We start from the raw sequence: 26,654 nt of genomic DNA, 5'->3' as shown, positions 1-26,654 counted from the left end.
CGGAGATGCGTGGAGGAACTGAAGACAGAGAGGAGAGTAGGTACCTAGGTACTATTGTGTGTACCGCAGGAGAGCAAGTCGAGACGAGGTGATGATCTTGTGGCTGGGAGCGTGACAGGAACAGGTGTCAATCAATCTGTAAGTACAACGTCGACCGCCAAAGACTGTCCTGATAATGACGATGATGATGATGACCGTGGCCGACTTCCGCACTCTGCCTTGTGCCGAGGGGGGAATAGAGAGACGAGAGAGAAGAGAAGAGAGAGTAATAGGTGTCGAGGGTGTGCTGCATAGCCGTTAGCAGTGACCGTTTAGCGGTGGGACAAAGTATTCTCGCACATAATGTACCTTAAGTACTATACTACCAGTGTAGAAAACTGGCTGATCGGGCACTGCCAGCTCCTCTCCCCGATGCTCTGCTTAGGAGGCTCTCCCGAGTCGATTCGGATCCGTGGAGAGAATGTTGTGGGGATGATGAATGATGAATATTCTGCGGGCAACTACCTTCTTTGTAACCGTGCTAGATTAGTAGATAGACACTGGCCGTGCTGCCAACCCTCCAGCTTCTCTTCCACCCCCGGACCATCTCCATCTCATTCGCTCCCACCTCCGCTTCTCGTACAGGGCTGGACGCCGTCAGAAAATGATCCTCGACGCTGGTGAAATCAGGCCAGCATAGGTACGTAGCGGAATGGATAGCTACTATCCATTGGCAGGTAGGCAGACTTGCGAGATCGCTGTTCTCTCTCACACGCAAGAGGAGAAAGTCATCCTCATCAGAACGATTCCGACTCATTTGCTCTGGTCACCGTTGTTCTCTTACACCTCTTTTCCTCTGTTCCTGTCCATCTGTTCACGACCTGCAGAAGCGCGTCCTGTTGCGTCGCACCGTCTGATCTGTCTTACTCTTGTACTCCCACCTCGCCTTGCCCGCGTTTTGTAGCGATATTACACGAGCCTCTCTCCTCTCCTCGAATCCTGGCTTTTCCTACTGCCGCCGACCTATCCTGCTCACCAGCCAGATCTCGCAATCTGGATCGATAGGAACTCCCCACGTTCGCTTTCTGTCGAAGAAGAGACCTCTCCGCGCGAACGGCCTCATCCTCTCTGTTGCGGACCAGCGGCCTCCATGCTCACCCGCACCCACAGAATGTTACCCGTCCGCACTTCCTCGTGTTGACAAACTACATGGCACCGAGATTCGCAGTCAATCGGCGCTCGGATACCGTCAATGGCAGTTGGCGGGCGTTCGCGTCGGATGAAGATCTGGTGCTGGAAAGCTGGAGTCAAGGATGTCTGGTGGGGAGTCTGCTCATCATGGGCTGTGTGACGGTCGCGAACATGAGGAAGGGCGTCCTCCTGCACAAATTGATTCTTCTCGAGGTGAGTAGTCGGGTCATGCGTGAAAGATGTTTGGTCGCAAGATGTTTGCTGACAACTGAACAAGCAACTTGCGGCGCTGTCTCATGGTAAGCACAGAATTCTGAGTTGTGGAACCCGCCGTGCCAACATATACAGGAACCTTCTGCTTCTTCACCTTTCCCGGTTACGGCTGGTATCTGAGCTCGACCGCGGCGCTCCTCTACTGTTCCTGGGTAGTGCATAACATTGTGGCATGGCTGAAGATTGGCCCGTTAGTCTGCGACTCCAGATCCATGTTCAAGCCCCAAATTGGCAAATGGATTCGAAGGATCTACTTGGGCTCCCTGGTCTGCACGATCCCCCCGATCATACTTCAGATCTACAACAATTTCCGCTTCTTCAACAACATCAATGACCTCTACGTCACAGTGAGGCCATACGAACCGTTGATGCGTGACCCATGGTGGGTGTTCTCCGTTCTGACCCTGTTCGAGGTCATTCGAAAGTGTTATGGAACGGGTGTTTTAGAGTTGATCAAGCGGTCTCCTCGTTTTGCCATCCTGCTTTCTGCAATCACCCTCTCTCTGATTTTCACTGTGTTGGATATCGTTGCAAGCATTCATAGCTTTATTGGATCTACAGACGGGTAAGTGTGAAGGTGGCACGGCCCAAGGGGCCGATCTATCAGCTCTCCATCTATCAGCACAGAATAGCGGCTAACGCTCATCAGCATCAACCCTTGGTGGAAACTCTCCCTTATGTTCAAGTGTTTAACCGACACGATCATGCTCGACGACTTCAAGACCGAGCTGAAGCGGTTGGGCATGAAAAGAATACGACGAGACGAAATGCGACGCCAAAGCGTAGCCATTGCAACGGATAGTCTTCAATCCAAAAACGGAGACGGCCACATGGAGTTTTCCGATGCCTTGAATTACAGTCCTACCCAGTCGAGGACGGGCCAGGCTCTCGACGATGGCCCGACTGGAAGCCAAATGGGTCGGCTGAGGCAAGACTCGGTGACTGATACATCCCACCATGCAAGAGATCAAGTGGGGAAATTGGGCATGAAGATCTCCCGCCTTCCTGGTCTCAAGGATCTTGCTTTGAGGTCTGCGAAAACAAAGGCGGAAGCTAATTCCCAAGACGAGGAGAGGGCCACCGGTGACGACCGTGATGGTACAGCTCTGTCCGCGCCTGAACGATTGTCACAGATGAGACAGAGCCTGGGGATCGTCGACTATCATCCCAGTTGACATGGCTGGGACCGCACGAGGTCGGGGGGTTTAATGTGTCGATGAATTTAACAGGTCACGTCTTGTACATTAACGAGGTATCATGTGGAAGAAAAGGACAAAAAGCGCGGAAAGGACAGAGTTTGATGGTATGGTTTTGCCTTGGGTCAATAGCCAGATACAATTTGCAATGTACTAAATGATCAAAGTCAAGGCATCTCGGTACATGCCATATCTTCATGGGTCGATCGTCCACCAGCAGGACCACGCTCTGCTCATGTCAAGACGTTGTTTGCATCTTCCCCACACAGATTGACTTGCATCCAACCGGGATGTGGGTGCAAAAGGAAGTACAGTGCGTGGTGTGTAGTCCTGCAGCGGGTGAAGCGTGCCTGCTATGGTTGGGTAAGAAGAGGAGAGATATGTAGATGGATGGGAGGTTGTTTTTGATATTACTCTGTAACTACGTATTATACGTACCTCGGTCTGGTGTAACCAAAGCTCGGGGCAATTTTGAATTGTCAACAATCAGGTCCCACTCCATAACAGCTTATTTAAAAGTATATCAGTTAGGCAATCAATTGCTTGTTATTTGTCCAAGCATCCATCCTTGGTCATGAATTCCGAAACCCATGAACCGGGGACTCGGTCTGTCTTCCGCATTAGAATGTTAGGAAAGACTGCATACCTAGGTATATGCAGGACAACGCGTCTCGATGCAGCGCGGTGCGAGGAGACAGATCATCTCCGACCTTGTTTGGTACGCGCAGTCACCTCCACAAGCTGCTGATGTACCAGGGAGACACCATCATTCTTCTGCTTCGAATCCCAGTCGGTGCAGGACTGACGATATCGGCCTTGCTGAGATTGGTCTATCTAGAGCCTTATCTAGCTTCTCGGTTGCTGCGCCCTGGTTTTGGCCTGGTGTCTGCACCTTGTTGACGCTGAGGATGGCATGTCCCGTGAGTTTCTTCTTGACACCTTTGGAGATGTCATGGGCGGGATCAGTGCTAGGAAGTTCATTGCTGCCGATCAAATAGTCGTCTTGTTGCTGACGTCTTCTCTCACTCCATGGAAACGATGTCGGCTTTGACTTGCCTTTGACACTTGGAAATTGCAGCCGCACGCTTGTCTGCCTGCTCAAGAAGGCCGCAATGGATCGAGTAAGAGGTGTGGAAGCGGCTGGTGGTCTCCATTCCAGGTGGCTGCCTCAAGTTGGTCGATTCTATCTGATCAAGGTCATCCGAGAGGATTGTATCGTACCTGGTGACTGGAGCATGTTCGATGGGAGCACTTGGGTATCTAAGTTGATCGATCGAATTCATGCGCTGCTTCGACCAAGACTGCCTCCTGGACATGGTAGAATCCCCAAACCCACGCCATTGCTCGTTTTCCTTGCTCTTTATACTGTCATTAGCAGAACTCGGGGAGTATCTTCATCTCGGAGCGGGCGGTCTTCGCTGCAACTCGAATGAGGGCTGAGGAATATACGGCTGGCTCTGGAGAGGCATGTTTGAGCCGTCGGAGGAGGGACATGCTGGGCACGAGTCTGCTCAGAACAAGATAGTCAGTCTCTGCCAGAGCTGACACGCGTGGACTGTTCGTTGCTGTCTCAAACAGTGAGACCAGGCTGGGCTATTGTATAAACATGTTATACAGTGAGCAACTTCATGCTTTGTCTGGATTGCAGGTCATAACAAGTTGTGGTATACCAATACACATGGCTCCTCCACACGACTCAGATCCTTATCGTAGCGTAGGCCGGTGATATGGGGGCAAGGCTGGCGGACTGGACGACTTGTAGCAATTGATATCCCACCTCGAAGGTCTCAGAAGTCTCTCAGCTGTGTCTGTCTCATAACGCACCTTGATAACAAGCACATGCCATTGACGAGCAACAAATAACAAACAATATCACTGCGTTGACACTGTTGATGCTGTTGGACGCTCACGGCTTCACATGTGCAAGTGACGTTGGCGAGCGACGTGTCACTGCAGCGTGTTTCCCTGCATACAAATATCTCCCTCTCCTCCCTCTTCTCCTTCTACACCACCACCACCACCACCACCACTCTTCCTTCTCTCTCTTCTCCTTCTACATCTCTCTCTTCTTCTCTGGCAGACCAATGTGATTGCTCTGCACAAACACTCCCACCTCTCCTCTTCTAGAGGATTTGCAGTCGCCATTGGGCGTCTCGATCCTCTTGGAGCTTCTCTCAATCTCAGCCTGATCCTGCTCTCTCACAATCAGGTCGCTCTTCTCAATCGTCAAGGTGAGTAGCTAGATCTGCTGCTCTTTCTCGTCAGTCTGTTTCAGCTTGAACCGTCTCTCTTCAACTGGCATTGGATCAAACCTGAACCTCACTTCTGTTGCACCTCTTCCTGCTCCCGCTCGCTTCAATCTGCTCCACCACCAAACAAACAGTCTGCACAACGCACATCTCTTTCCTTCTCCCTCTCTCCCTCTCCACCTCGACCTATCCCCTCTTCTTTGCTCTTCCCTTTCATCGTTGTTCCTTCCTCTGTGCTCACTGCTGGCAAGAGGACGCTCCTGTCCCGTGCCTTCTCCAGCTGCGGATCTGTACTTCTCACACTGCGAATTGCACCGACTTCCTCTCCATTCCCTCACTCTCCTCACACCACGGTTCAATTGATTTGAGAGACAACTGCTTGCATTTCTCATCTTTCCACTCCAACAGTATTTAGCCTTCCATCTTTCGGTTCTGCTCTCACTGATCCCTCTCACGCCATCTGTTCAATGCATTGACAGCCTACCTGCAAAGATCGGCACTGACATCCTTCTTCTACAGACTTCCAACTGAGCCAAGATGTCGGGTGCAGCTCGTCGTCGTGGTGCCGGTCGTGCGACTAGAGGTCAAGCGTCCGAGACATCATCGTCACGACGTGGTGATCGGCTTCAAGTCCCGGCTGGTGGTTTCGATGGTCCGGCTTCAAGAGGTAGCGCTTCGGCATCGGGTCCAGGTTCACAGGGTCGTCAAGCTTCTACTGCACCGTCTGTGGGCTCTGGCCGTGGCTCTCCAAATCCTCCACAGGGCGGCTTCGCGCAACAAGGTTCTCAACCTGCGAGTCGACGAAGCAGCCAGTCGGGTGGCCCGCCTCCACAGACCCAACCAGCAAGCCCAACAGCGCAGCACGCACCAGTCACTCGTGGTGACCCGGCCAGGGATCATCAGCCGAGATACACTGATCAGCTCCGCAACCTTGACTTGCCCGCCTCGTTCTACAACATTGACCAGCTGGTAAGTGCATTCCTCGATCTGAAGCGGCCAGTAAATATGCCACTGCTCCGCTTCAACGCATTGAATTCCTTATGCTTCAACTCCTCACGTTTCGACTCCTCACGCTTCAATTCCTCACAATCACATCTGCCCTTCCTTGCCTTTGCACATTGTCTTCGTTCCACAATGCGACTTCCTTTCACATCGTTCCGGTGCCACCGGGGCACCGCTCAGGATACAGCTTCAATGCCCGTTTCATACTTCTATTATGGCACATCACCAGACCTCCTCGTGTCTGAGAAATTCCCTCGATGTCCTTGACATACGATCCCATTCACCATGGTGCTGGCCTGTCGACGAGTACTTATATCCTCCTTTGCTCCCCCCAAATCCTCCAGTCTGTATCTGCGTCTGTATCTGCGTCTGCCTCTGCCGCTGCCTCTGCCTCTGCCTCTGCATCAATCGACCATCATGGCTTCAGGATCAACCAAATTGATCCCTTATATCCGCAACATAGCAGCTCCGGGCACTGACCACTTGCAGTACGAGTTGCCAACACAGTTTCAGAAGCGTCCAGGCTTCAACACCAGCGGCACCACGGCACAAGTCGCTGTCAACGCCTATACCGTCATACAGTATCCGACGGTCAAAGTCTATCAGTACGACGTGATCATCGGTACCGGTGCAGAGAAGCGGGTTGTGCAGCGCAAAGTCTGGGACTCCAAGGTTCGCAAGGATGCGACAGGTCCTGCCATGATCTACGATGGCAATCGTTTGGCATGGTCCCTGCGTGACGAACCTGAAATTCGTCTCATGGTCGACCTGGACCGCGAAGAAGGTCGCCCTACACGTGATGGTAGGAATTCTTTCCGACTCCACATCAAGAAGACTCGCAATATGGACATGAGTATTGTTCAGCAGTATCTTGATGGTAGGATTCAGTTTGGCTTTCAGGTCGCAGAAGCCATCAACTTTATGGACCACCTCTTGCGTGAAGGCCCATCAACTTCTCCAGAGTTTATCACTGTCCGCCGGTCCCTGTTCAAGCGCCAAGGTCAGCGAGCTGATCTCGGAGGTGGCATTGAAGTCTGGCGTGGTATCTACCAGTCCATGCGTCTTGCTGAAGGAAAGAAGCTGATCATCAACCTCGACGTTGCCAATACCTGCTTCTGGAAACCGGCCTCCCTTACTGCTGCCATCGTCACCAAGAATCGGGAGGTCCAAGATGTCTCTCATATCGTCCATCTCATGACACCGGTAAGAACCAATGGAAACAAAGTTGCTAGCGCCGCACACAAAGCCATCGAAAAGGACTTCAAGGGTATACTCGTCAAAGCTCAGTACAAGGGCAATCCGTTGCCGAACAAGGAATGGAAGATCCATCGTTTCGACTTGAGCAACGCCAATGAGGAGAGAATCGAATGGAAGGATCCACAAACCAAGCAAGGCACTGGAGAAATGGTGACCATTGCTCAGTACTTCAAGCGCAAATACAACATGGCTTTGCAGTATCCTGGTCTGCCTCTAGTGGAGATGACCAAGAGAGGCGTCAAGTACCCTATGGAGTTCTTGCAGATCCTCAATGGGCAGCGCTTTCCAGCCAAGTTGGATGAGTACCAAACTGCAAACATGATCAAGTTTGCCGTCTCGCCGCCACAGGTCCGACTCAACGCCATCAACGAGGGCAAATCATGGCTCAACTGGAACAAGGATCCGTATCTGACGCAGTACGGCCTACGCGTGGACAACGAGCAAATTAAGACAACTGCTCGCATCCTTCCGGCGCCTAGTATCAAATTCGGCAACAAGACGGAGAATCCGGGCACCAGAGGTCGCTGGGATCTGAAAAACAAGCGTTTCCTTCTCGGCAACCCTACCGAACTTGTCGCATGGGGTGTGGGTTTGTATCCTGGAAAATCGATGCCAGATAAGGCAGCAATCGACAAGTTCTGCCTCGATTTTGCTCGAGCATACCGTGCCCACGGTGGCAAGGTTGCGAATAGGCCGCCCTTCATCAAGCTGGTCGAGAAGGATGCTGGTAAAGGCGTCGAGACTCTTCACCAGCAGACGGGTAATCATTTCAACCAGAAGCCTCAACTACTCATCTTCTTGGTTCAGGACAAACAGGCTTTTCATTACCTACGCATCAAGAAGTCCTGCGACTGTCGCTATGGTGTGGTATCGCAGGTGATGCAGGTTGGGCAGGTACTGAAAGGCAACGCGCAGTACTATTCCAACGTACTCATGAAGGTCAATGCCAAGTTGGGAGGCACCACTGCCCAGGCAATTCCTGCTCCTGGCAGTGGCTTCAAGTCATTCTCAGTCCCGACGATGATCATTGGCGCGGATGTTTCTCATGCCTCGCCAGGTAGTCAGCAGGCATCGATGGCCGCTCTCACCATCTCGTTCGATCGCTTTGGTGGACGGTACGCTGCCGCTTGTCAAACCAACGGTCATCGGGTGGAAATGATCTCTGAAGCCAATATCAGAAACATGCTTGGTCCACTTGTCAAGATGTGGAAAGACAAAGTCGGCGGTGGAAGAGGCCCCCAACAGGTCTACTACATCCGAGACGGCGTGTCTGAAGGGCAGTTTGCTCATGTGCTCAACCAGGAGGTTCCGCATATCAAGTCAGTCTTGGACGTCGCGGCTGGGAAGAAGTGGGAGGGCAAGATCACAGTGATCGTTGCATCGAAGCGCCATCACGTCCGCGCATTCCCGACCGGAAGTGGTGCCGATCCGAAGGGCAATCCTCTGCCTGGATGTCTGATCGAGAGAGATGTCACCATGCCAAACGAGTGGGACTTCTTTCTCTATTCTCATATTGCACTCCAAGGCACATCGCGACCTGTTCATTACACAGTGCTCCATGATGATGCCAACCACCGTCCTGAGGCCTTGCAGAATATGATCTACGAGCACTGCTACCAGTACATGCGCTCGACCACATCTGTGTCGCTCCACCCAGCAGTCTACTATGCGCATCTGGCCTCCAACCGAGCCAAGGCTCACGAAGATACGCCTGCTACTGCAGGTCCTCAAGGCGGTGCAGGCTTCAAGCAGATGCCTCCGCCAGCTCACAGCTCGGAGCCTTCTGAATCGGAGGTCAAGCCGTTGATCCCGCTCTACAATAGCCATGGCATTATCTATGCGATGTGGTACATCTGATGCCAATGACGTCCACGTTGGCGCGCCGAGGTGCAAAATGATGGCGCAGCACCCAACATCAATTTCCCTTTACTCTGTCTTGAGTACAGCCGACATTGCCTCCACTGACCCAAGTCAGTCTCGACTTTCGGCCTGCAGCAGTTGAAGTCTCTGCTTCGAAACAAAAGGCGAGGTCCTATCACAAAGGGCCATCTTTTTCCCCAGTTGCATGCAGTCTCCAGCGTTGGCAATTGGCCAACCAAAATCCATATCAACAAAAAAAGAGTACTCGATGGCAAGCTCATCCATGCCGGGAACGGGTGGCTTAGTGAGCCTGCTCATTGATTGTCAACCATCCTACAGCACTTGCTTCCGCAACAGTTGGCTGGATGGTATCTCTTAGTTCAGTTTAGTTTAGCTCAGACAGAAAATGCCACACATTGAATGCACTTCTTGGGTTTTCCGTAAATGTAAACTTCCGCAGCTTTGCTGATCAAGTATTTCTTCCAAGGAGATGACTACTGGGTATCATCCAGCTCCGATGTGTGGGCATCACAGAACAAGGACAATGCCGTGTCAACAGTAGTCACATGTGGAGGAAAAGCCAGGTCTAATCATCACTCATTTTGTTCGTTGCATTCCGTGAGTTCATTCGACGGTAAGCCTGCCCAATAGACTCCTGACGCCTTGCTCTGACCAAAGAGGAGAGTCCCTTCTCTAATGGACCATGACCTCCGGCTGCGGCTCCGTTGCCTTCTTTTCGCCGTTAGAGTCTGCTGTATCAGCCGCGGGCTTTTCGTCGGCCTCGGCCATTTCGGCATCCTCGCCCTCAGCCGCCTCCTCATCGTCTTCGTCGTCCTCACTCTCACTGCTCTCTTCTTCCAGATCTTCGCTGCCAATGTCGCTGGCATCATCCTCTTCGTCCTTGGGTTTGCTGGGTTCCTCCTCGACCATCTCCTGCTCGCCGTTGGTCACCTTCGGAGTTCCAGACTCGACCTCTTCCAGTTCTTTTTCCAGGGCAGCTTGCAACTCTGCCTCCTCTGCACCATACGCCGTTCCATCATCGTCCAAAGTATCGGCTTCTGGCTGTTCTGGTGGATATTCGGCCGGCGCAGATTCCTCCGAGTCCCTGCGAAGGATATTAGCAAGGTGAATGATAAGAGTAGCGTACCACATCACAACGTACCATTTGATAGCGAATCTTGTTACTCTGGGCTTCTCTGCAAGGACGTTGCGTTTGATGCGTTCGAAGATGGGTTTTGCGGGCGGCTCAGCGTTCAGCTCTTCGCTGTCGTATTCGTTGTTGACGTAGTACCCAACTCGTACGAACTCCCGTCCATCGTAGGAGCAGGTTAACAGGATCACCGTCACTCCAATGATTTCTGAAGGTGGGAGTCGAGAGAGATTCGGTGGGTCGGCTTCGAAGATGAACTTGTTGACGCCAATGGGGATTGGTCCGACAAGGAGGGAGTCGAGTTCTTGGTCATGTTCGGCAGACGTCGCGGACCCAACATAGGTCAATTTCCATTCGAGATCTGTTGGTAGAGGTCAGCCGATCTGAAGCAGCGGGCGAAGAACATTGTTACGGCGCGGATCTGATGCCTACCTTCTCGCAGTTGCTCCAGGCATTCGAATGTGATTTCAAATTCATAAGGCGCCGTGAACGGGGCGGGGTTGTTGAGAACCTTGACGCCGAGCAACGAGACGACTGACATGGTTGTGATGAGCGCGAGGGCTACAGTGACGGTGACAGTGGATGCTGGGATGAATAGACAAGAGATCTGTATAGCGCAAGGTTGGCTCCAGTGATAGACAATGTAGAATACGAGACTGGACTGTGTGTGCGTAGGAGTTTCGATTGTAAGGGAAGCGCAGGAGTGTGGGCAGGCTAAAAGTAGGACACTGCTACAGTGATATAGTGACAATAAAGTGGTTAGACACGGTCGCGTTGGTCGCGTTTCTTGTTCAATCGCAGCGAGAGCGTGTAGGCATCCACCTTCTTATTCGGGGTCTGTGACCCACCGTATTGTCGATTTCGACAATAGGCAAATAATACGGTGCATCTTATTGTGCCTCAAACGAACTGCTGCTTGTTACTCCCTGCGCTTCTGCCGTCACTCAAGGCTATAATCACTGTCGCTCGCTCTGTAAATCCTTGTTCATCTCTTCTCCCGCATTCAATTCACAGTCCACCCAGAGCTTTGTGATACTCCTACCATTTTCAATCCCATCCGCTGTTCCTCCAACATGTCCTGAACATTCTCTGTCCTCACGCTCCCCAGCCATCTGAGCAATCTTGAGTCAGTCTCGCTTCATCACCAAGCGGCAGTAACAACAACAACAGCGGATACTGACCTCCACAGAGCCTGACCACCTCGTTCACCTTTCTACGATACCTTCTCGCGAGAAGTTGGGCGAGATCCACAATGGACAGCCCGGATCAAGAACCTTTCTCGCCCGCGCCTGCCATCGAGGAACAGGCAGTGCAGTCACCTCAGTCTGGGTTAAACAGCGCCGCCGATGGGACTGACCTCTCCACTGCACATCTGACGCAGCCACAGAGTGCATCAGAGGCGGACACTTTCGATACTTCAGGCGATGCGATACTATCTCCAAGTCAGTCTACGCCGCAAGCGCTCCTGCCAAATACTGTCAACCATCTCTCCGCCCCAGGCGCGGCATCAAACCAAGCACAATCTTCCGCCTCCACCCCCGCGCAGACCAAACCACGTATCGTCGGCGGCTTTGAAGTTGATGATGACCCCGAAGATGAAGAAGGGACCCCGGATGGAAATGACGAGGTTGATGTCTACGATCCAGCCGACGGCTTGGATTTCGATGTCTCTACACCTGCCCCTGCAAACCCGTTTGATAGAACTTCCCAGTCACCAGAACAAGAAATTGGAACCACTCCTGCTCCTGTCCAGGCAACTGGTAGTCCCACTGACATTTCTTCTTCCAATCTCCCCGCGGGTGTTGACGCACCACGTACTGCAACTGCCACACCTGCGCAAACTGCTGCTTCTGATGTTCCACCTCGGCCTGATCTGCCTCGCTCTCCTGTGAATGGTGATGCTGTTGTTCCAGGCTTGCCCAAGTCTCGACTAGCTCATGACGTGGTTGGTATCTTGGAAGATCGCATCAAAGACGACCCACGTGGAGACATTGACGCATATCTTGAGCTGATCCAGGAGCTCAAGAGCCGAAACAAACAAGATGAAGTCCGCCGGGTGTACGAGCAGTATCTCTCAGTCTTCCCCTATGCCGTACGTGTCAGTCCTTGCTTTCTATCCTGTGTCCGTACTGACAGCAGCTGTAGGCGGAACAATGGTGTGCTTACGTCAAGTGGGAGGAAGAGCATGACAGGATGCGAGCCATGGAGACCCTCTTCAATCGATCACTCCTCGAGGTTCTTGACGTGCAACTGTGGTCCCTGTACATCAACTACGTCCGTCGCCGCAATAGTATGCAGTCCGGAGACATTGCCCGATCCTACAACATCATCAATGACGCCTTCAGCTTTGCCCTCAAAACCATCGGCATGGACAAGGATTCCGGGAGCTTATGGCAAGACTACATCAACTTCTTGAAGACCGGTCCCGGAACTGTGGGCGGCACAGGCTGGCAGGATGGCGCCAAAGTCGATACTCTGCGAGAAGCATACCAGAAAGCGATTGCCGTACCTACCGCAGCGACCACCTCATTATGGAAGGAATACGATGCCTTCGAAACGGGCCTGAGCAAAATCAACGTATGTAAGATTTCTGTACCTATGTTGACACCCAGCTAATCCATTGATTTCAGGGCCGGAAATATCTCCAGGAGAAATCCCCAGTCTACATGACTGCTAGAACAGCGTATACGCAACTGCAGAATCTGACCAGAGATCTGAAGCGGACCTCGAGGCCACGATTGCCGCCAGCTCCAGGATTCGCGGGCTACGACGAATACATGAAGCAGGTCGCTCTCTGGAAACAGTGGGTAGAGTGGGAAAAGGAGGACAATCTCGTCCTCAAAGACGAGGACCCTGCGCTGTTGAACAGCCGCATTCTATTCACCTACAAACAAGCTCTGATGGCCCTCCAGTTCTGGCCAGAAATGTGGTACGATGCCGTCGAGTTCTGTATTGCCAACGGCCTGGAGAGCGACGGTAGCAAGCTGCTGAATCAAGGCATTGCATCCAATCCTGAAGCGCCCCTCCTCGCCTTCAAACTCGCAGATCGCATCGAGTCATCGACACAGAATGATGAAGGAAATGATCCCGGTGCCAAAGAGAGAATGAAGAAGATACGAGAGCCGTACGACAAAGTCCTGGATGCTCTGTACGATCTGATCAAGAAGGTCTCTCTGCGGGAAAAGGAAGATATCCAGGAAGCAGAGCTAGCCGCCACCACCACCAATGGAGACGGGAACGGCTATGGTGAAGACGAAATCAACGCCGCCAATGTCACTGCGAAGAAGGCCGTGCTCGACAACCAAATCGAAAACATCAAGAAGGCCGCTCAGGCGCAGACAAACATGCTCAGTCGCATGATCTCCCACGTGTGGATTGCTTTGATGCGCGCAACCCGGAGAGTGCAGGGGAAAGGGCTCCCTACCGACCGCGGTCCTAGTGGGTTCCGCACGGTGTTTGGAGAGGCGCGCAAGCGAGGCAAACTCACCAGCGACTTCTACGTGGAATCGGCGCGGATAGAATGGCAGTGCTACCGGGATCCGACCGGGACCAAGATCTTGGACCGAGGCATGAAGCTTTTCCCTGAGGATGACTACCTTCCCTTGCAATATATCAAGCATCTGTTCGAGATCAACGATGTCACCAATGCACGGGCCGTGTTTGAGACAACAGTCAAGCGACTCCTCGCTCATGAGAATCCAGAGTACACTGCCAAAGCCAAACCATTGTTTGCCTACCTGCATGACTATGAGTCCAAATATGGAGAACTGGCCCAGCTCCAGGCCCTCGAGGAGAGGATGAGGAAACACTTCCCGGAAGATCCCACGCTCACGCTGTTTTCCAGCCGCTACAGCACACCCACGTTCGACACCATCAACGTCCATCCAGTGATTTCTTCACAGCAGATCCGACCTCGCCAGAGCACGGTGATGCCGTCCGTGGAAATGCCGGAGGCCGTCAACTCGCCCATCCAGAAAGTGATTGACTCCATCACCACCAATTCTCCCAAGCGGCCGTTTCCTGACGACTTCGACGATCTCGGCCCTCGCAAGATGGCTCGTGGCGAGTCGCCTCTCAAAGGAGCCGCCGGCCGCCGGATGAACCAACAACAGCAGCAACAACAACAACATCAACAGCAGCGTCAAGCCATCAACAACAACCCTCCGGCCGGAATGCCGCCGTTCCCAGTTCCCCCTCCGCTTCCTCCCCAGATCGCCTTTCTCCTCAGCATCCTGCCCAGAGCTTCGACGTACATCGACGCCAGACTCGACGCGACCAAGATGGTGGAGCTGATAAGGGACGTCCACCTTCCCCCTCCCGGAGCCGTTGCCGTTGCCCAGCACCATGTTCCGCCGGCTCCCGTGTCCGCGCCGGGCTGGAACCCGTATCAGTCTCACCAACAACAACAACCTGTACCGCTGCCGCAACAGGGGTACGGGATCCCGCCTCCTGGTGTGGGTCAGGGTCAATATGGAAGTGGTAAGTCTCTTCTACTGATCCCTTGACCTTTTGAAATCCTAAAGGGGGTTGCTTTTGCCGGTGATTTGTTACGGATGGCTGACAATGGCTTTAGGACCGTTCCGGTATGCATAGTACAAACACAACACGCCTCAAAGGTATATCATTTCTGGGGCGGGTATTGTCGTTGTTGTTTTCGTCAAGCCTGCGGTTTTCGGCCTCGACAATTGCAAGGCATGGCCTAGCATGGCAAAAGTCTAGCAAAAGTCTAGCCTGGCGTGGCAGATATCGCATGGCGTTTTTGAGGGCAGCGCAGGGTGGCTTGGTTTCAACGATGTACAAGTGTACAACAAGACATGGGAATCGGGCAGCTTCTGAATCTGGGATGTGCTACATTGCATTGCATTGCGATGCATTCCGTTGGGGAGGATTCATGGTGCGGCCTTTTGCGATACAGTTGAGCATGCATCGTCACATACGCACACACAGAGCAAGCGAGCACGGCACATGATGGATCCGTTGGTCGCTTGGTCGGTCGTTTGGCACGGAGGTCATCTTATTCAATTGTATTCGGAGGGAGGCAGATTTGTGATTGCGGCAATCATGGCAATCTCGAAGGAATCGTCCAAGGGCCAGTTCAGTCATAAATAGGCATTAGCAGTAGCAGTACCAGGGTTGGCGGCATGGCTATGGATAGGGATAGGGGTAGGGTGGAAGCTGGCCTTGTATCAGGCCTGAATGATACTGTGCTTTGGTTGAGATGCGTGTCATTCTCTGCGTCCATCACTCGATAGACATTCTAACAGATAAAATACAGGGCCCAAATTATTTGTTGGTCGCTCGCTACGTTCCATCCCTCTCGTTTCCTCAATTGGGCAGACAGACTGAGAAAGGACTGCTCAGGTCTCAGGTTTCAAGATGAACGGTGTTTTGTTCTCCTTCTGGCCTGCGCATTCCTGTTGGTGTGATGATGATGACTTGCCCTACTTTCCCATACAAGGAAAGCACCCCAACCTGACTTGGAGGTATGGATTGCACATCTCCGGAATATGCATTGTTGTCCTGCCTTTCCTTCTTGCCGTTTCATCGTATTGGCCTCTTGCAACAGCGAATGCGGATATGCTGGCATCTGACTTTTGCAGAGCAGTCTTTCAGAATGGATGAAGTGGGTGCGGCGAATTGATCACGCACCCTTGGACGATGCAAGGAGGAGCCCTCACATAGATCGTGACACTGATGAGCATGTTTGATGCAGAGATCCCTTCTTCACAAGTCATCCTGCTGCGACGTGCTGGTGAAGATCCAGATCATCACAGGAATTGACCCACGCCGGGGAAGGTCACAGCCTGTTTCGCCTTCAAGACCGGCCACCGGCCACCGGCTTCACCAAACATGGTGGATCATGCATGGGAGTTTCGAAACAATCGCTGACAAGATTGAATTTGTGACTGTTTCAGCAGTAGATTGCAGCTCTCCGTTATCTCTTGCAGGAGATTCACAGCTCGCAATCTTCTTTTTCGGCACACTCCTCGAAGATGGGCCAGGGATGCTTGACCTGTGAAGATACCAGTGGCCAATTCAGGCGGTTACTGCGTATGATCACGGTGATGGACTGGTCCACACTGCGGAGTGAAACCGTAGTCTCTCTGCAGCAATTCCAACCAAATATATCACATCAAGGTTTGACCTAGACTGCAGAATAGACGGCAGTGACGTTCCGGCCACATTCAACTCTCTGCTCGACATCGACTTTGCGGCCTTTGACTCGAATCGTATGCTTGGGCGTCAAATGCAGGCGGTGCTGATCTTTCCTGCCAGCCTCGATCTCCGCGGCCGTGTCCAGTGGTCGGATATACTGAGGAGTGGCCAGGTTGTTGCGTTTCCCCGTTCCGAGCTGGTAGAACTCATTGCCACCCCACCACAGCACGTCGGCACCCCAGTTCGTGTCATCATCCGAGCTCTTCTCGCTCGCATTGAGATAGGTGACATTGTCCATCACGGCCGAGGCGTGCGTGGAGCCAACCGAGATCTGAGCCATTCGGATGGGCACGACGACATTCTTCTTCTCGTCGTATTCGAAAAGCCCGCTAAGCGCCGGCACCTTTGTCAGTTGGTCCTGCACATGGGTCCAGCGCCCGTTTCCGAGGAGGCCTTTGATTCCTTGCCCACATGTCCAAGTGTCGGCTGTCACGCGCCCGAGCGTACGGACATCGGATGGATTCTCAGACGGGCCTGCAACACGTGTGGCATCGATGGTGAAGAAGCTGTTTTGGCCGCCGGCGGAGATGCCGGTGACTTTGGGCACCTGATTGGTGCCTTGATAAAGCTTGGTGATGGGCAACAAAGACGGCATGTCGACATAGGGCGATTCGGGAGTCAACTCGAACCCCAGCTGGCCGAACGAGTTGTCCCCAAATGCAAACACTCTGCCTTCTTTGTCGAGAACCAGCGAGTGCGTATCTCCGGAAGCCACTTTCTCAATGTTGAATCCTTTCAGCGTGGTCAATTCATGGCACATGTCGTAAGATCCGGCAGGGCGTGTGAGCCATGTCAGGCCGGGCACCCCCAGCTGGCCTCGACTCGGATAGTCTTCGGTGCTGGATGCGGCAGAGAAGACGCGGCCGGAGTTCGTGAGCAGCAAGACGTGTTCCAGTCCGCCGCTGATGGACGTGACTTTCTCACCAATGCCTAGCTTCTGCGGCGTCAGTCTCCTGTAACTGATCGGGGACGTCGTGCTCAAGAATGGTATCCAGGAACTCTCGCTGGGCTTAGGCCCATTCTCTTGGTCGGCTTTGGAGACCGGGATGGAGTAGACAGTCCCATTCTTTGCCAGACCAATGATACGATCTCGTGAGATCGCGATGGACTTGAGATCCTTCCCCTTCAACGTGAGGGTTGGTTGGACGACGTCTTCTGAAAATGCCTTGCCCCACTGCACGAGGTCGCCATTCTCGAGTACAGCGGCGCCGAAGCTCCTGTCGAGTTTCAGATCCCGGAGTAGATGGTCGTCAAAGAAAGGAATCCTCCGTGGCGTCTTGATGTATGCCTCGTCCGAATCTGGAGCCGCCACTTTGCCCGTATTCGACCCCCATGCGTAAACCCCCGGGTTCTCCCAACTCTTTTTGACTTGTACATGCTGCGAGCTGATTCGATCTCGATTTTCCTCTTTGGAGGCCCCCTGTTTCTTCTTCGACTTCTCAATCAAGATCTCTGGAGGATCGGGGGTAGGGGCTTCGGCCTCGACTGCGTTGAGTGGCCCAGTGCTGTAGACTAAGGCCACAGTGGCTGCGGCAGCGAGAACCGCAGCGGACGGTCGCTTCCATGCTAGATGAGCCGTAGGATTGCCAGACGGTTTGGAAGAGAGTTGTCTTCGGACTGAAATTTGCGGCGGCACTCGTTGTCGGGTGATCTGAATTCGCCCTGATCGAGCCAAAGAGCGAAGCGTTGAGGGAGCCACGCTTCTCGACGACATGGTGACAACCTGACTTGGATATCCTCACTTCTGGCACATAGCTGGACGAGTCGTTGAGGAGAAACTGATGATTCGCACTGAAGGTGTCGAGGGTCCGAGACTCGTGGACGTCATGTTGATGTGTTCTCACCGCCTACGGTTTTAATGGGCGGCAGAATTCTTTCTATGCCTCGTCCATCGGCGACACTCTGATTGGCTTTGACCCCGAATTGGTCTTTTGGACACCTACTACTCTGTCCAGCAGATCATAATGTGGAACTAGTTGTTCGCGCGCAATTCCCTGTCCCCTCTTCTGTTTCTCGGAGTGAGGACAGCCAGCCCGCTGCTCATGGCCATACTAATGGGTCAAGCACGACACGACTGGGCGGAAGATTGTTAAGCCTGGCACGTCGAGGACATGGCTGCAGAAGGACCCCCGAAATTCGAGCAAGATGCCACCCTAGCACGAATCCGAGATGTCGAGACTGAGTTGGATCTCTTCAAACTGTCTCCTGATCTGGATGATGTCTTGTTGGACGCCAGCTTGGACGATTACAAGTAAGTCGAAGTACTGGCGACACTTAAGCTGAGGCCTCCCTTGCTAACTCACACGTAGACAATACCTGGATCAACTCGATGCCGCACGAAGCCAGCTCGACACTCTCCTCGCCGACACGGCCGCAACGTTAGATGAGCTCTCCGAGATCTCTGCATCCTTCAAGGCTATTGATGCGCAGACCAAGGCGTTCCAAAAACAGTCGGCGAATATACTGGACGAGCAGCGGAGGAACGACGCCATTGCCCAAGACATCGCCGACAACCTGCAATACTATGAGCCGCTGGAGAGGATCACCCGTCGTCTCAACGCCCCTGGCGCGGGAGCGTTCGTCAGAAGCAAGGATTTCTCCGACATGCTGATCACACTGGACGAATGCATCGACTACATGCAGACGCACCCGAGCCATAAGGAAGCTGAGACCTATCGGTCGCGGTACAGACTCCTTCTGACACGAGCGCTCACGCTGGTTCGAAACACGTTCATGGCTGAAGTCAGAGAGACGACGGCCGAGATTGCCGGCAGGATTGCAGCAAAACAATTGAACGACACGACCATGTCTGCTCTTTTGTACGCCAAATTCCGAGTTGGCGCAGCCGAGATGAAAGAACTTGGGCTGGAGATCCAGAAACGCGCGAACCCGCCGGCCGAGGCTGAGCCCGGCACAGAAGGCGAGTATCAAAGTCTTATGGACGAGCTGCACACCACCTTCGCCTCTTGCCGAGCAAGGCTGATTCTCCCGATTGTCCGGAAACAACTGGCAGAGATAGGCCAGGCTCCGAGCTCCAAAGACCTGGTGCAGTTCGCCCGAGCAAGCATAAGCTACGTGCGAGGAATATGTCTGGACGAGTTTGAATTGTGGTCGGAGTGGTTCCATGGATACCGGGGACTCTATGATTTCCTCGAATCCATATGCGAGCCACTATACGATCATTTGCGGCCACGCATCATTCATGAAAACAAGTTGTCTAAGCTATGTTCACTGGTGACGCTGCTGCAGACTAGATATCTGCATGACGAGGAGGAAGACGGCCCCGCCGATTTGAACCAGCTGGACTTCTCGATCCTGATCCACCCAGCATTGGAAGACGCGCAGACAAGGTTGGTCTTCCGCGCCCAGGCGATTTTGCACGAGGAAATCGAGCTTTTCAAACCAAAATCCGAAGACCTGGACTATCCGAGGCTCACGTCAAGACCACCAACCTCAGCCGCCACTCTGACCGGCCGAAGGAAACCGAGCGAGCCACTGACACCGATGCCCAAGACCCCCGAGATCGTCGACGAAGACTCGGGCGAGGAGGGCTCCTTCTCCTGGACCGTGGCATCCCGCCGTGTGGCGCTGCAGAACTGCTACCCGACCCTGTCCAAAGCGGTCCGCCTGCTCTCCCGAATTTACCGACTCGTCAATTCGTCCGTCTTCGATGATCTGGCGCACCAGATCGTTCATCAGACCACCGTGTCTCTAGTGCACGCGTCAAACCAAATCCGCTCAAGATCCTCCGCGGCCGATGGCCAGCTCTTCCTTCTGCGCCACCTGCTTCTATTGAAGTCGCAGATCGTGGCGTTTGACATCGAGTATGTGACGCCGGACGTGTCTTTCGACTTTTCCGGCGTTGCTAGCACGTTCTACGAGCTTCGCGAACGTGGCGGGCTGTTCAACCCGCGCAGTTGGATGAAACTGTTCAGCACGGGCGGCCTACTTCCTCGAGTAGTCGAGAACATGCTTGACGCCAAAGTCGAGCTCGACGGCCGTCTGAGGACCGTGATCAACGACTTCACGGCAGGCTTTGCAGCCACCTTGACGAAGGACCTGCCCAAGGACGTAGACAAGGCTAGTACGAAGAATGCCGCTCTGGGGGATGCCGTGTCCGCGACCCGCAAGCACATGGAGAAAGAAGTCCCCGTTCTTCGTGCCAAGCTGGAGCAATACCTCGACGACATGCGCACCCGGGAAACGCTGGTTGCAGCTGTGGAGGACCAGGTGGTGCAGATCTACGAGACCTTCTTTGACGGCTATGTAAATCGTCTGGGAGGGAACGGCAAGGTCAATGGGGCGACTCAGATCTCGCGGAAGGGAAAAAGTCCCGAGGATGCCGTCTGGGATATCGACACATTCGCCGAATGGGCCGAGTCATTGTTCAATGTGGCATTGCCCAGCGCTGAGGACGATGAAGCCAGTCAGCCCGCCTCGAGGAGCCTGTCGAGGAGTCGTAGTCCGTAGTCCATAGTCCGTAGTCCGCAATTGGTGGTGTGCTGGACCTTGAAATTGGTGCTCATCAACTGGCGTCGAATGAGATGAGTTCAACCAGTATCAGGTTTCCCTCGTAGATTGATCTTTCCTCGTCCCGTGCCCGTCTGGAGTTTCCGTGCTCTCTCGATCCACGTCTTCGCGGCCTCTCCCATCCCGCCTGATATGGCACATTCGCGTTCTAGCAAGGCTTGAATCTTCATAGGAACTTCTTCGTGGGATGGTGACGGATCCTCCGTTCTGTCGCTAGACTCTGCCGTTTCAGTGCCGCCAAGTCTCTTCCTGTTACCTACAATGCCGATGTTTCTGGTACTAGGGATCCTCATGAGGGTCAATTCCACATTGCAGCCGACCTCTTCGGCCAGTGCGACCGTCTTGCGCGTCAGACATGCATACATGGACTTGTCGTCTGTATGGGTCGCGGCTTTGGCTTTGGCGGCGCGCAACGCCTTTAAATCGCCTGTCGCTGGCTGTTCGGTCTTATCATTCAACCTCATCATCGCGCGAGGTCCTGCCTTGATCTCGGCCGGAGAATAGCGGTGTTTCGCACCACTCAGAGCATGTGAACAACAAGGTATAGAGAGAAACGGAAGCGGAGACCCAGGACACGACAGTGCTGCAAGAATGGGTGTCCAGGGAGTGAGCTCGTCCGCATGATTCGAGATGATGAACGTGCCTGGCTCGAACAGACCACTGTGGACTCGCGTGTCTGACAGCAAGTCATCCATGTCAGCCGGTGCATGATCAACGAATGGTTGTGGAACGCAGATCATTTCGTCCAAATGCTGGTCCAAGCCCAGCACTGCCCAGGTCTTGCGTCTACGAGCGTCAAACCCGCGGCCACGGTAGCCCTCCTGGATGAGTACATACGTGAGAACACCGTTGCCACAGGCGATATCGACGAAGCCGGGGAAAGTATTCGGCGATGAATACATCTGTTTCCACAGCTCAATGACAAATGCGGCGATTGAGAGGTCCTCGAAAACGTGTTTGGATGGCTCCGTACTTTCGGCCCATCGCGAAATCAGGTCTTGAGCATATCGCTGCTTCAGGCGAGTGTATGTGTTCTGTACGACATGCTGAGGTAGAATGGTGTCTTTGAGCGCAGATGGAGCCATGGAGGCGTCGACGGCTGAAGTGATCGGTGCGCTATCGTCGCGATGCCCGACGTGGGGATCCTGCTCAGGCGCTGGGCTCTTCGCCAGCCGCAGGAACGTCTGTAGCAAGGAGATGAAAGTGCGGTGTAGTCGCGAAGGCAAGGGTGTGGTCACTGTACTTTCGAATGGCACGAAGTGCACAGACAAAGTGGTGTCGTTGCCCCTTTGCTGGTAGAGGTATGCCAATGATTTGACTGGCGGGTGGTACCATGGCATCTCAGTCTCCCTGGCGACTATGGGCACGTAGACGACGACATGGCCTGCAACGATCTCTGTAGTTTTGACCAGGTTGTAGATGTAGCACCACTGGTCTAGGGCGCGGTCGAGTTGCGGTTTGCGAGGGATGAGTTTCCGCAACACCTTTCGCTCGAGACGTGCTCCCTCCAGAGTAGGCGCTGGTTCTGTAGCATCGATCGCTTCCTGTCCGTCTAGAGGAATTTCCTCCTCAACATGCGCGCCATCGTTGGAGTATCGGCATTGTTGTTCCCTTTCGTCCACTGTCTTCAGGGCACCGGTACTGTCATGCAGAATGTCCGCGCGGAAAAGATGGGTTGAGTTCAAGTTGGGCTTTTCTAGAAGGAGGTTCGTGACTTGCAGAAACTTGTCCGCTGTCAGTGTCGGGCAGCTCTGCTGGTACTCTGGCCCAGTGTACCAGCTGCCCGCGGCGGAGTTGATCGTTGCAAGTGTCATGGCAGGTTCAGGTGCTTTTTCAGGCCTCCATTTCAGCAGTTACCATGAGCGCAGGCGGACTCCTATCCATGGGCCATCAGCGGGGCGGGGATAACTATCGTTCAGTTGTTGTCACAGATTCGGCTCGGATCAGGAGACGTAACGCTGTATACTGCATCTTCATGGACCAAAAGTTGAAGTTGAAGTTCAAGTCTTCAAGTTTTGCGAAACTCGGGCTCTTGAATGATTTCTTGGCATATTTACCCCTGACGAGTCCAGCCTTGTCCAATGTTTACATGTAGATACTTGCTGTGCGGCAGCCTGACTACTCGTGACGGGCTTAGATTTGCCTGCTAATCTAGATGAATGAGAGAATCTCGCTAGGGATCACACACAAGACTGATTATAACCAAGATGGTCATGCTTCGTGGCTCAGCCTGCTATTAAACATCCTCGAAGAAGTCCCTGGGCTTTCAACTCCACAACAATACTTAGTCCAGACCTCAACGTCGTGATAGGGTAGGGATACATTGTATCATTTGTCTAGACCTCGGCTCTGTGATAGCTGTGCTCAAAAGATCAATTGTTTTGTAGTTGTTTGGCACAAAAGAGCAATACCCATTCATATGCCTACATGGCCACGGCACACTCTGTCAATCTTCTGCTTAAGCTGGATCTTGCAGTAGCCGTGCGTTGCTCCGGCGGACCACCTTCTGTAGCCATCTGGGTACATTCTGTCGCAGTGCCGCCACAGAATTGAACCGTGCTTGAAGAATCAGTTGTGTGCTCTCACCTTCTGGGACTTACGAAACCACTGCATCGGCCACCGTCCCTGATTCAAAGTGAATTCCTTCAACTCCTTGTCGTTGACCAGCTTTTTGATGAGAGTGTCCTAAACCAATGGCCTAAACCGAAAGGGATGGACCACTCGGTAGACATTAGGACGGGAGACGAAGGGAGACGTCTTCAGCCGGCAAGGGAGGTTCGCCGCTTTGACAAAATGAGCGACAATTTGAAGAGTATAGGAGGCAGAGTCCTTTAGCCTCTAGGCTGCAAGTGTCAGCTCGATGTAGACAAACAGTACAAGTCCAATAGCGTCAACAAGTCAGCATGGTAGTCACGACACAAGACACGACAGTCTGTATACACCCTGAAAGCCCGCATAAAACTCTCTTGACATGATACGAGAATTCATCGCTTGACCCTAGTAAGGCTCGATAGGAGAAGCAGCTGCTTTGACGGACCGTGGCCTAGAGTAGACGCCAATAATAGCAGAGAAGGCTCAGATGAGGGACCCGGATACCGGATCCCAGGTACGATGTGAGCACGTGGAATAGTCCATCGACTTCGGAGATAAGGGATAGCAGAAGGCCAGTATGGCCGTAGGAATCGATTGAAGTGATGCCCATCGATTATTCCTTGTTGCATCCGACTCCAGCCACCAAGGGAGACAAGGGAGGGTAGGTAGGTACCTGGAGAAGTATCTCGATACCTGAGGTAGCGATGTGTTAGGTTAGTAGGTACTACGAAGGTACTTCACGTATCGCAGGTTTGAACGGCGTTGAAATGAAAGATACGCTAGTCTACTTCAGTACAAGCGGTTCTGGCTCGCGCTTGGAAACGAAACTGAACGACGCCCGCTGTGACTGCGACACCTCAGCTTCTGGTCAATTGAAGACTGCTCATTCCGCAGGCGAAGCGTCCTCTACGTGACGAGGCAACGGGTATTTATTCCTGAGGGGACCATTTTTGACATCTGAATCGACATCGTGCTCGCTCATTGCCGGTATGGGGCGCACCATCGACCAAGACGTCCACGCGGCGTTTGTCGAGTTCAAGGCCAAAGGTAGGTGGTATTGTCATTGCCAGTACTGTCTCGTCTAGTATTGACTGTACTGTACTCACTCCATACCAACACCTGCGTTCTTGTTACGACGATGAACGCCTGCGCTGACCCAATATTCTCCACATAGAGGACGACAAGTGCATGTCCGTCCAGTGCATCTACTGCCAACAGATCCGAGCAAAGAACACCTCGCGCCAGAAGCAACATCTGCTTGAGTGTCCCGGCTTACAGAATCATCCCAATGCCCCTCGACCTCAATCCTCCTCCGCTGGTGATGGCATCGCCGCACCTAATGGCTTCGGCACGCCATCCAGCCTACACACCTCCAATGGTCCCATCACAAATGGCATTGCTACCCACAGCACTCCGATGCAGGGCATCGCGACCACCTCCTCAATACCCTCCCAGGCGCCACAATCGGTGACCAGCACGCCCGTTCAAAGGCAAACGCCCAAACCACAAAAGACACCCAAGAACACTCCTGGCTCGAATCTCCCTGCTCCACCTCTCGACGACGTCCATGCCGCCTTTGTGGAGTTTAGAGCGAAAGAGGAGGACAAATGTTTGTCGGTTCAATGCATCTACTGCAACCAGATCAGAGCCAAGAACACGTCCAGACAGCGCCAACATCTGATGGAATGTCCCACTTATCTTAATGTCATGAAGGAATCCATCCCTGCAAACAATCTTCTCCATCGTTTCGATGAAGGAGATATTGCTCGTTCGTTGTCACTGCCAGCACCTACCCTGGAGCTCGATTTCCGCATCAGCATCAAGCTCAACCCCAAAATACCCGTGGGCAGCAGTCTGTATGGTCATCGCGAGTGGGTAAGCATAGTCGGAGGCCAATGGGCCGGCAGATGGGGCAAGGGGATCATCATTGTGAGTGGATGGACCATTCGAGCGTCGTTGTCATGTAGAACTTCTACTGATCTTCCTCAGCCTGGCGGCCAGGATAAACAATTGGTGGTCAAGGACCTGGCAACTCGCATTGATGCCGACTATCTCCTCCAAACCAATGACGAGCCTCCCGCCTATATCACGGCACGATCCAAGGGCTGGCGCACCGGCAACAAAGAGGTGCTCGAACGTCTCAACGAACCATCAGTCGCAGACACGCTGCCAGCCAACCAATACAAGTTCCGTATATCTGTGGAGCTGGAAACCGGAGACGAGCGGTACGCCTTTGTCAATACCTGCATGTGGATGGGAAGCGGATGCCGTAGGGCGACCGAAAGTAAGTCGAGCAATCTTGTCTTTGTCTGCAATGGAACTCGGTGCCTTATTGACGCTTCTATAGTCATCTACGACGCCTACCGAGTCGGCTAGTGTCGATGACGCCCAGTCTCTTTGCATTTGTTTATTCGACGAAGGACGACCTTATGTATCCACGAGCAAGCCTACATCTTTGCGGACGTTGATGTTTCCCGGGCTTCAACATCACGGAGTAGTGGAGGCCAGGCCAGACCGATTTCGGGCCTACAATACACGAGTGGCTTTGATGCTTTGTGTTCGTCCACGTCCGCGGCGGGTGCAGATAGGATCACGCGGCATGATGTGTCAGTGCCTGAATCTTGCGCCGGGTCCGGACTGGTAGGGATTTCTGTTTTCGCGTTGCCTGGAGTGCGCAATTATCGATGGGTATGGTCGTGTTATGGGCCACGAGGTCGAATTACAAGAAATCCATTGTCTCGATGCTCACAGATGTTCTGTCAAGGCCTGGGACATTTTTTTGGGAATGTACTGGATGGGGAAAATTTCGCGCGTATATGCGGCGGCGGCGCCGGTCTTGTTTGCCCATGTTCGGTTTTCGCTCATTCAACTCAAGCAATGATGATACTCCGCAAGTATGGAGTGGTGTGATAATGACCATACTTTTATTAAGTACTAATAGAACGCGGCCGATGCGGTGCTGCTGTTTCCGATCATCAATGGCACCGTGCAAGCTTCTTAAGTCGTATTTATCTCAAATCAAGGGCTGCTCCAGTCCCTCAGGACGAAGCGATACCAGTTGCTACGGCGCGAGGTGCTGTGTGTATGATGAGTCCATATGGTCTATTGGAACTGTAGATCCGGATGCTTTACTCAGGTCAGAGAGAGGTCTGATCGACG

At 53.1% G+C, this 26,654-nt stretch overlaps 9 protein-coding genes across 9 annotated transcripts; 6 read left to right on the top strand and 3 right to left on the bottom strand.

Moving 5' to 3' along the window:
• Positions 1 to 1,188: 1,188 nt before the first annotated feature.
• A1O1_08382 (uncharacterized protein) lies at positions 1,189 to 2,618 on the top strand (the record flags this gene model as incomplete). Its single annotated transcript, XM_007729244.1, has 4 exons — positions 1,189 to 1,383; positions 1,448 to 1,469; positions 1,519 to 2,008; positions 2,093 to 2,618. The coding sequence occupies 4 exons, from the start codon at positions 1,189 to 1,191 to the stop codon at positions 2,616 to 2,618; spliced, it is 1,233 nt and encodes a 410-aa protein (XP_007727434.1).
• Positions 2,619 to 5,425: 2,807 nt separating this feature from the next.
• On the top strand, positions 5,426 to 6,157 carry A1O1_08381 (uncharacterized protein; the record flags this gene model as incomplete). Its single annotated transcript, XM_007729243.1, has 1 exon — positions 5,426 to 6,157. One exon carries the CDS (start codon positions 5,426 to 5,428, stop codon positions 6,155 to 6,157), a length of 732 nt encoding a protein of 243 aa, XP_007727433.1.
• A 150-nt stretch (positions 6,158 to 6,307) lies between these two features.
• A1O1_08380 (uncharacterized protein) lies at positions 6,308 to 9,004 on the top strand (the record flags this gene model as incomplete). Its single annotated transcript, XM_007729242.1, has 1 exon — positions 6,308 to 9,004. One exon carries the CDS (start codon positions 6,308 to 6,310, stop codon positions 9,002 to 9,004), a length of 2,697 nt encoding a protein of 898 aa, XP_007727432.1.
• A 696-nt stretch (positions 9,005 to 9,700) lies between these two features.
• A1O1_08379 (histone chaperone ASF1) lies at positions 9,701 to 10,698 on the bottom strand (the record flags this gene model as incomplete). Its single annotated transcript, XM_007729241.1, has 3 exons — positions 9,701 to 10,112; positions 10,170 to 10,518; positions 10,590 to 10,698. 3 exons carry the CDS (start codon positions 10,696 to 10,698, stop codon positions 9,701 to 9,703), a joined length of 870 nt encoding a protein of 289 aa, XP_007727431.1.
• A 711-nt stretch (positions 10,699 to 11,409) lies between these two features.
• On the top strand, positions 11,410 to 14,662 carry A1O1_08378 (uncharacterized protein; the record flags this gene model as incomplete). The annotated part of the gene is made up of 3 exons (XM_007729240.1): positions 11,410 to 12,249; positions 12,303 to 12,734; positions 12,788 to 14,662. 3 exons carry the CDS (start codon positions 11,410 to 11,412, stop codon positions 14,660 to 14,662), a joined length of 3,147 nt encoding a protein of 1,048 aa, XP_007727430.1.
• A 1,640-nt stretch (positions 14,663 to 16,302) lies between these two features.
• On the bottom strand, positions 16,303 to 18,087 carry A1O1_08377 (uncharacterized protein; the record flags this gene model as incomplete). Its single annotated transcript, XM_007729239.1, has 1 exon — positions 16,303 to 18,087. One exon carries the CDS (start codon positions 18,085 to 18,087, stop codon positions 16,303 to 16,305), a length of 1,785 nt encoding a protein of 594 aa, XP_007727429.1.
• A 397-nt stretch (positions 18,088 to 18,484) lies between these two features.
• A1O1_08376 (uncharacterized protein) lies at positions 18,485 to 20,843 on the top strand (the record flags this gene model as incomplete). The annotated part of the gene is made up of 2 exons (XM_007729238.1): positions 18,485 to 18,624; positions 18,683 to 20,843. 2 exons carry the CDS (start codon positions 18,485 to 18,487, stop codon positions 20,841 to 20,843), a joined length of 2,301 nt encoding a protein of 766 aa, XP_007727428.1.
• Positions 20,844 to 20,923: 80 nt separating this feature from the next.
• Positions 20,924 to 22,717, bottom strand: A1O1_08375 (uncharacterized protein; the record flags this gene model as incomplete). Its single annotated transcript, XM_007729237.1, has 1 exon — positions 20,924 to 22,717. The coding sequence occupies one exon, from the start codon at positions 22,715 to 22,717 to the stop codon at positions 20,924 to 20,926; it is 1,794 nt and encodes a 597-aa protein (XP_007727427.1).
• Positions 22,718 to 24,484: 1,767 nt separating this feature from the next.
• On the top strand, positions 24,485 to 25,871 carry A1O1_08374 (uncharacterized protein; the record flags this gene model as incomplete). The annotated part of the gene is made up of 4 exons (XM_007729236.1): positions 24,485 to 24,542; positions 24,670 to 25,424; positions 25,485 to 25,779; positions 25,843 to 25,871. The coding sequence occupies 4 exons, from the start codon at positions 24,485 to 24,487 to the stop codon at positions 25,869 to 25,871; spliced, it is 1,137 nt and encodes a 378-aa protein (XP_007727426.1).
• Positions 25,872 to 26,654: the final 783 nt, after the last annotated feature.

Source organism: Capronia coronata (genome assembly GCF_000585585.1).
Source record: "Capronia coronata CBS 617.96 chromosome Unknown acBCG-supercont1.8, whole genome shotgun sequence".
Classification (NCBI taxonomy): Eukaryota; Fungi; Ascomycota; class Eurotiomycetes; order Chaetothyriales; family Herpotrichiellaceae; genus Capronia; species Capronia coronata.
This window is presented reverse-complemented; position numbering and strand designations above follow the sequence as displayed.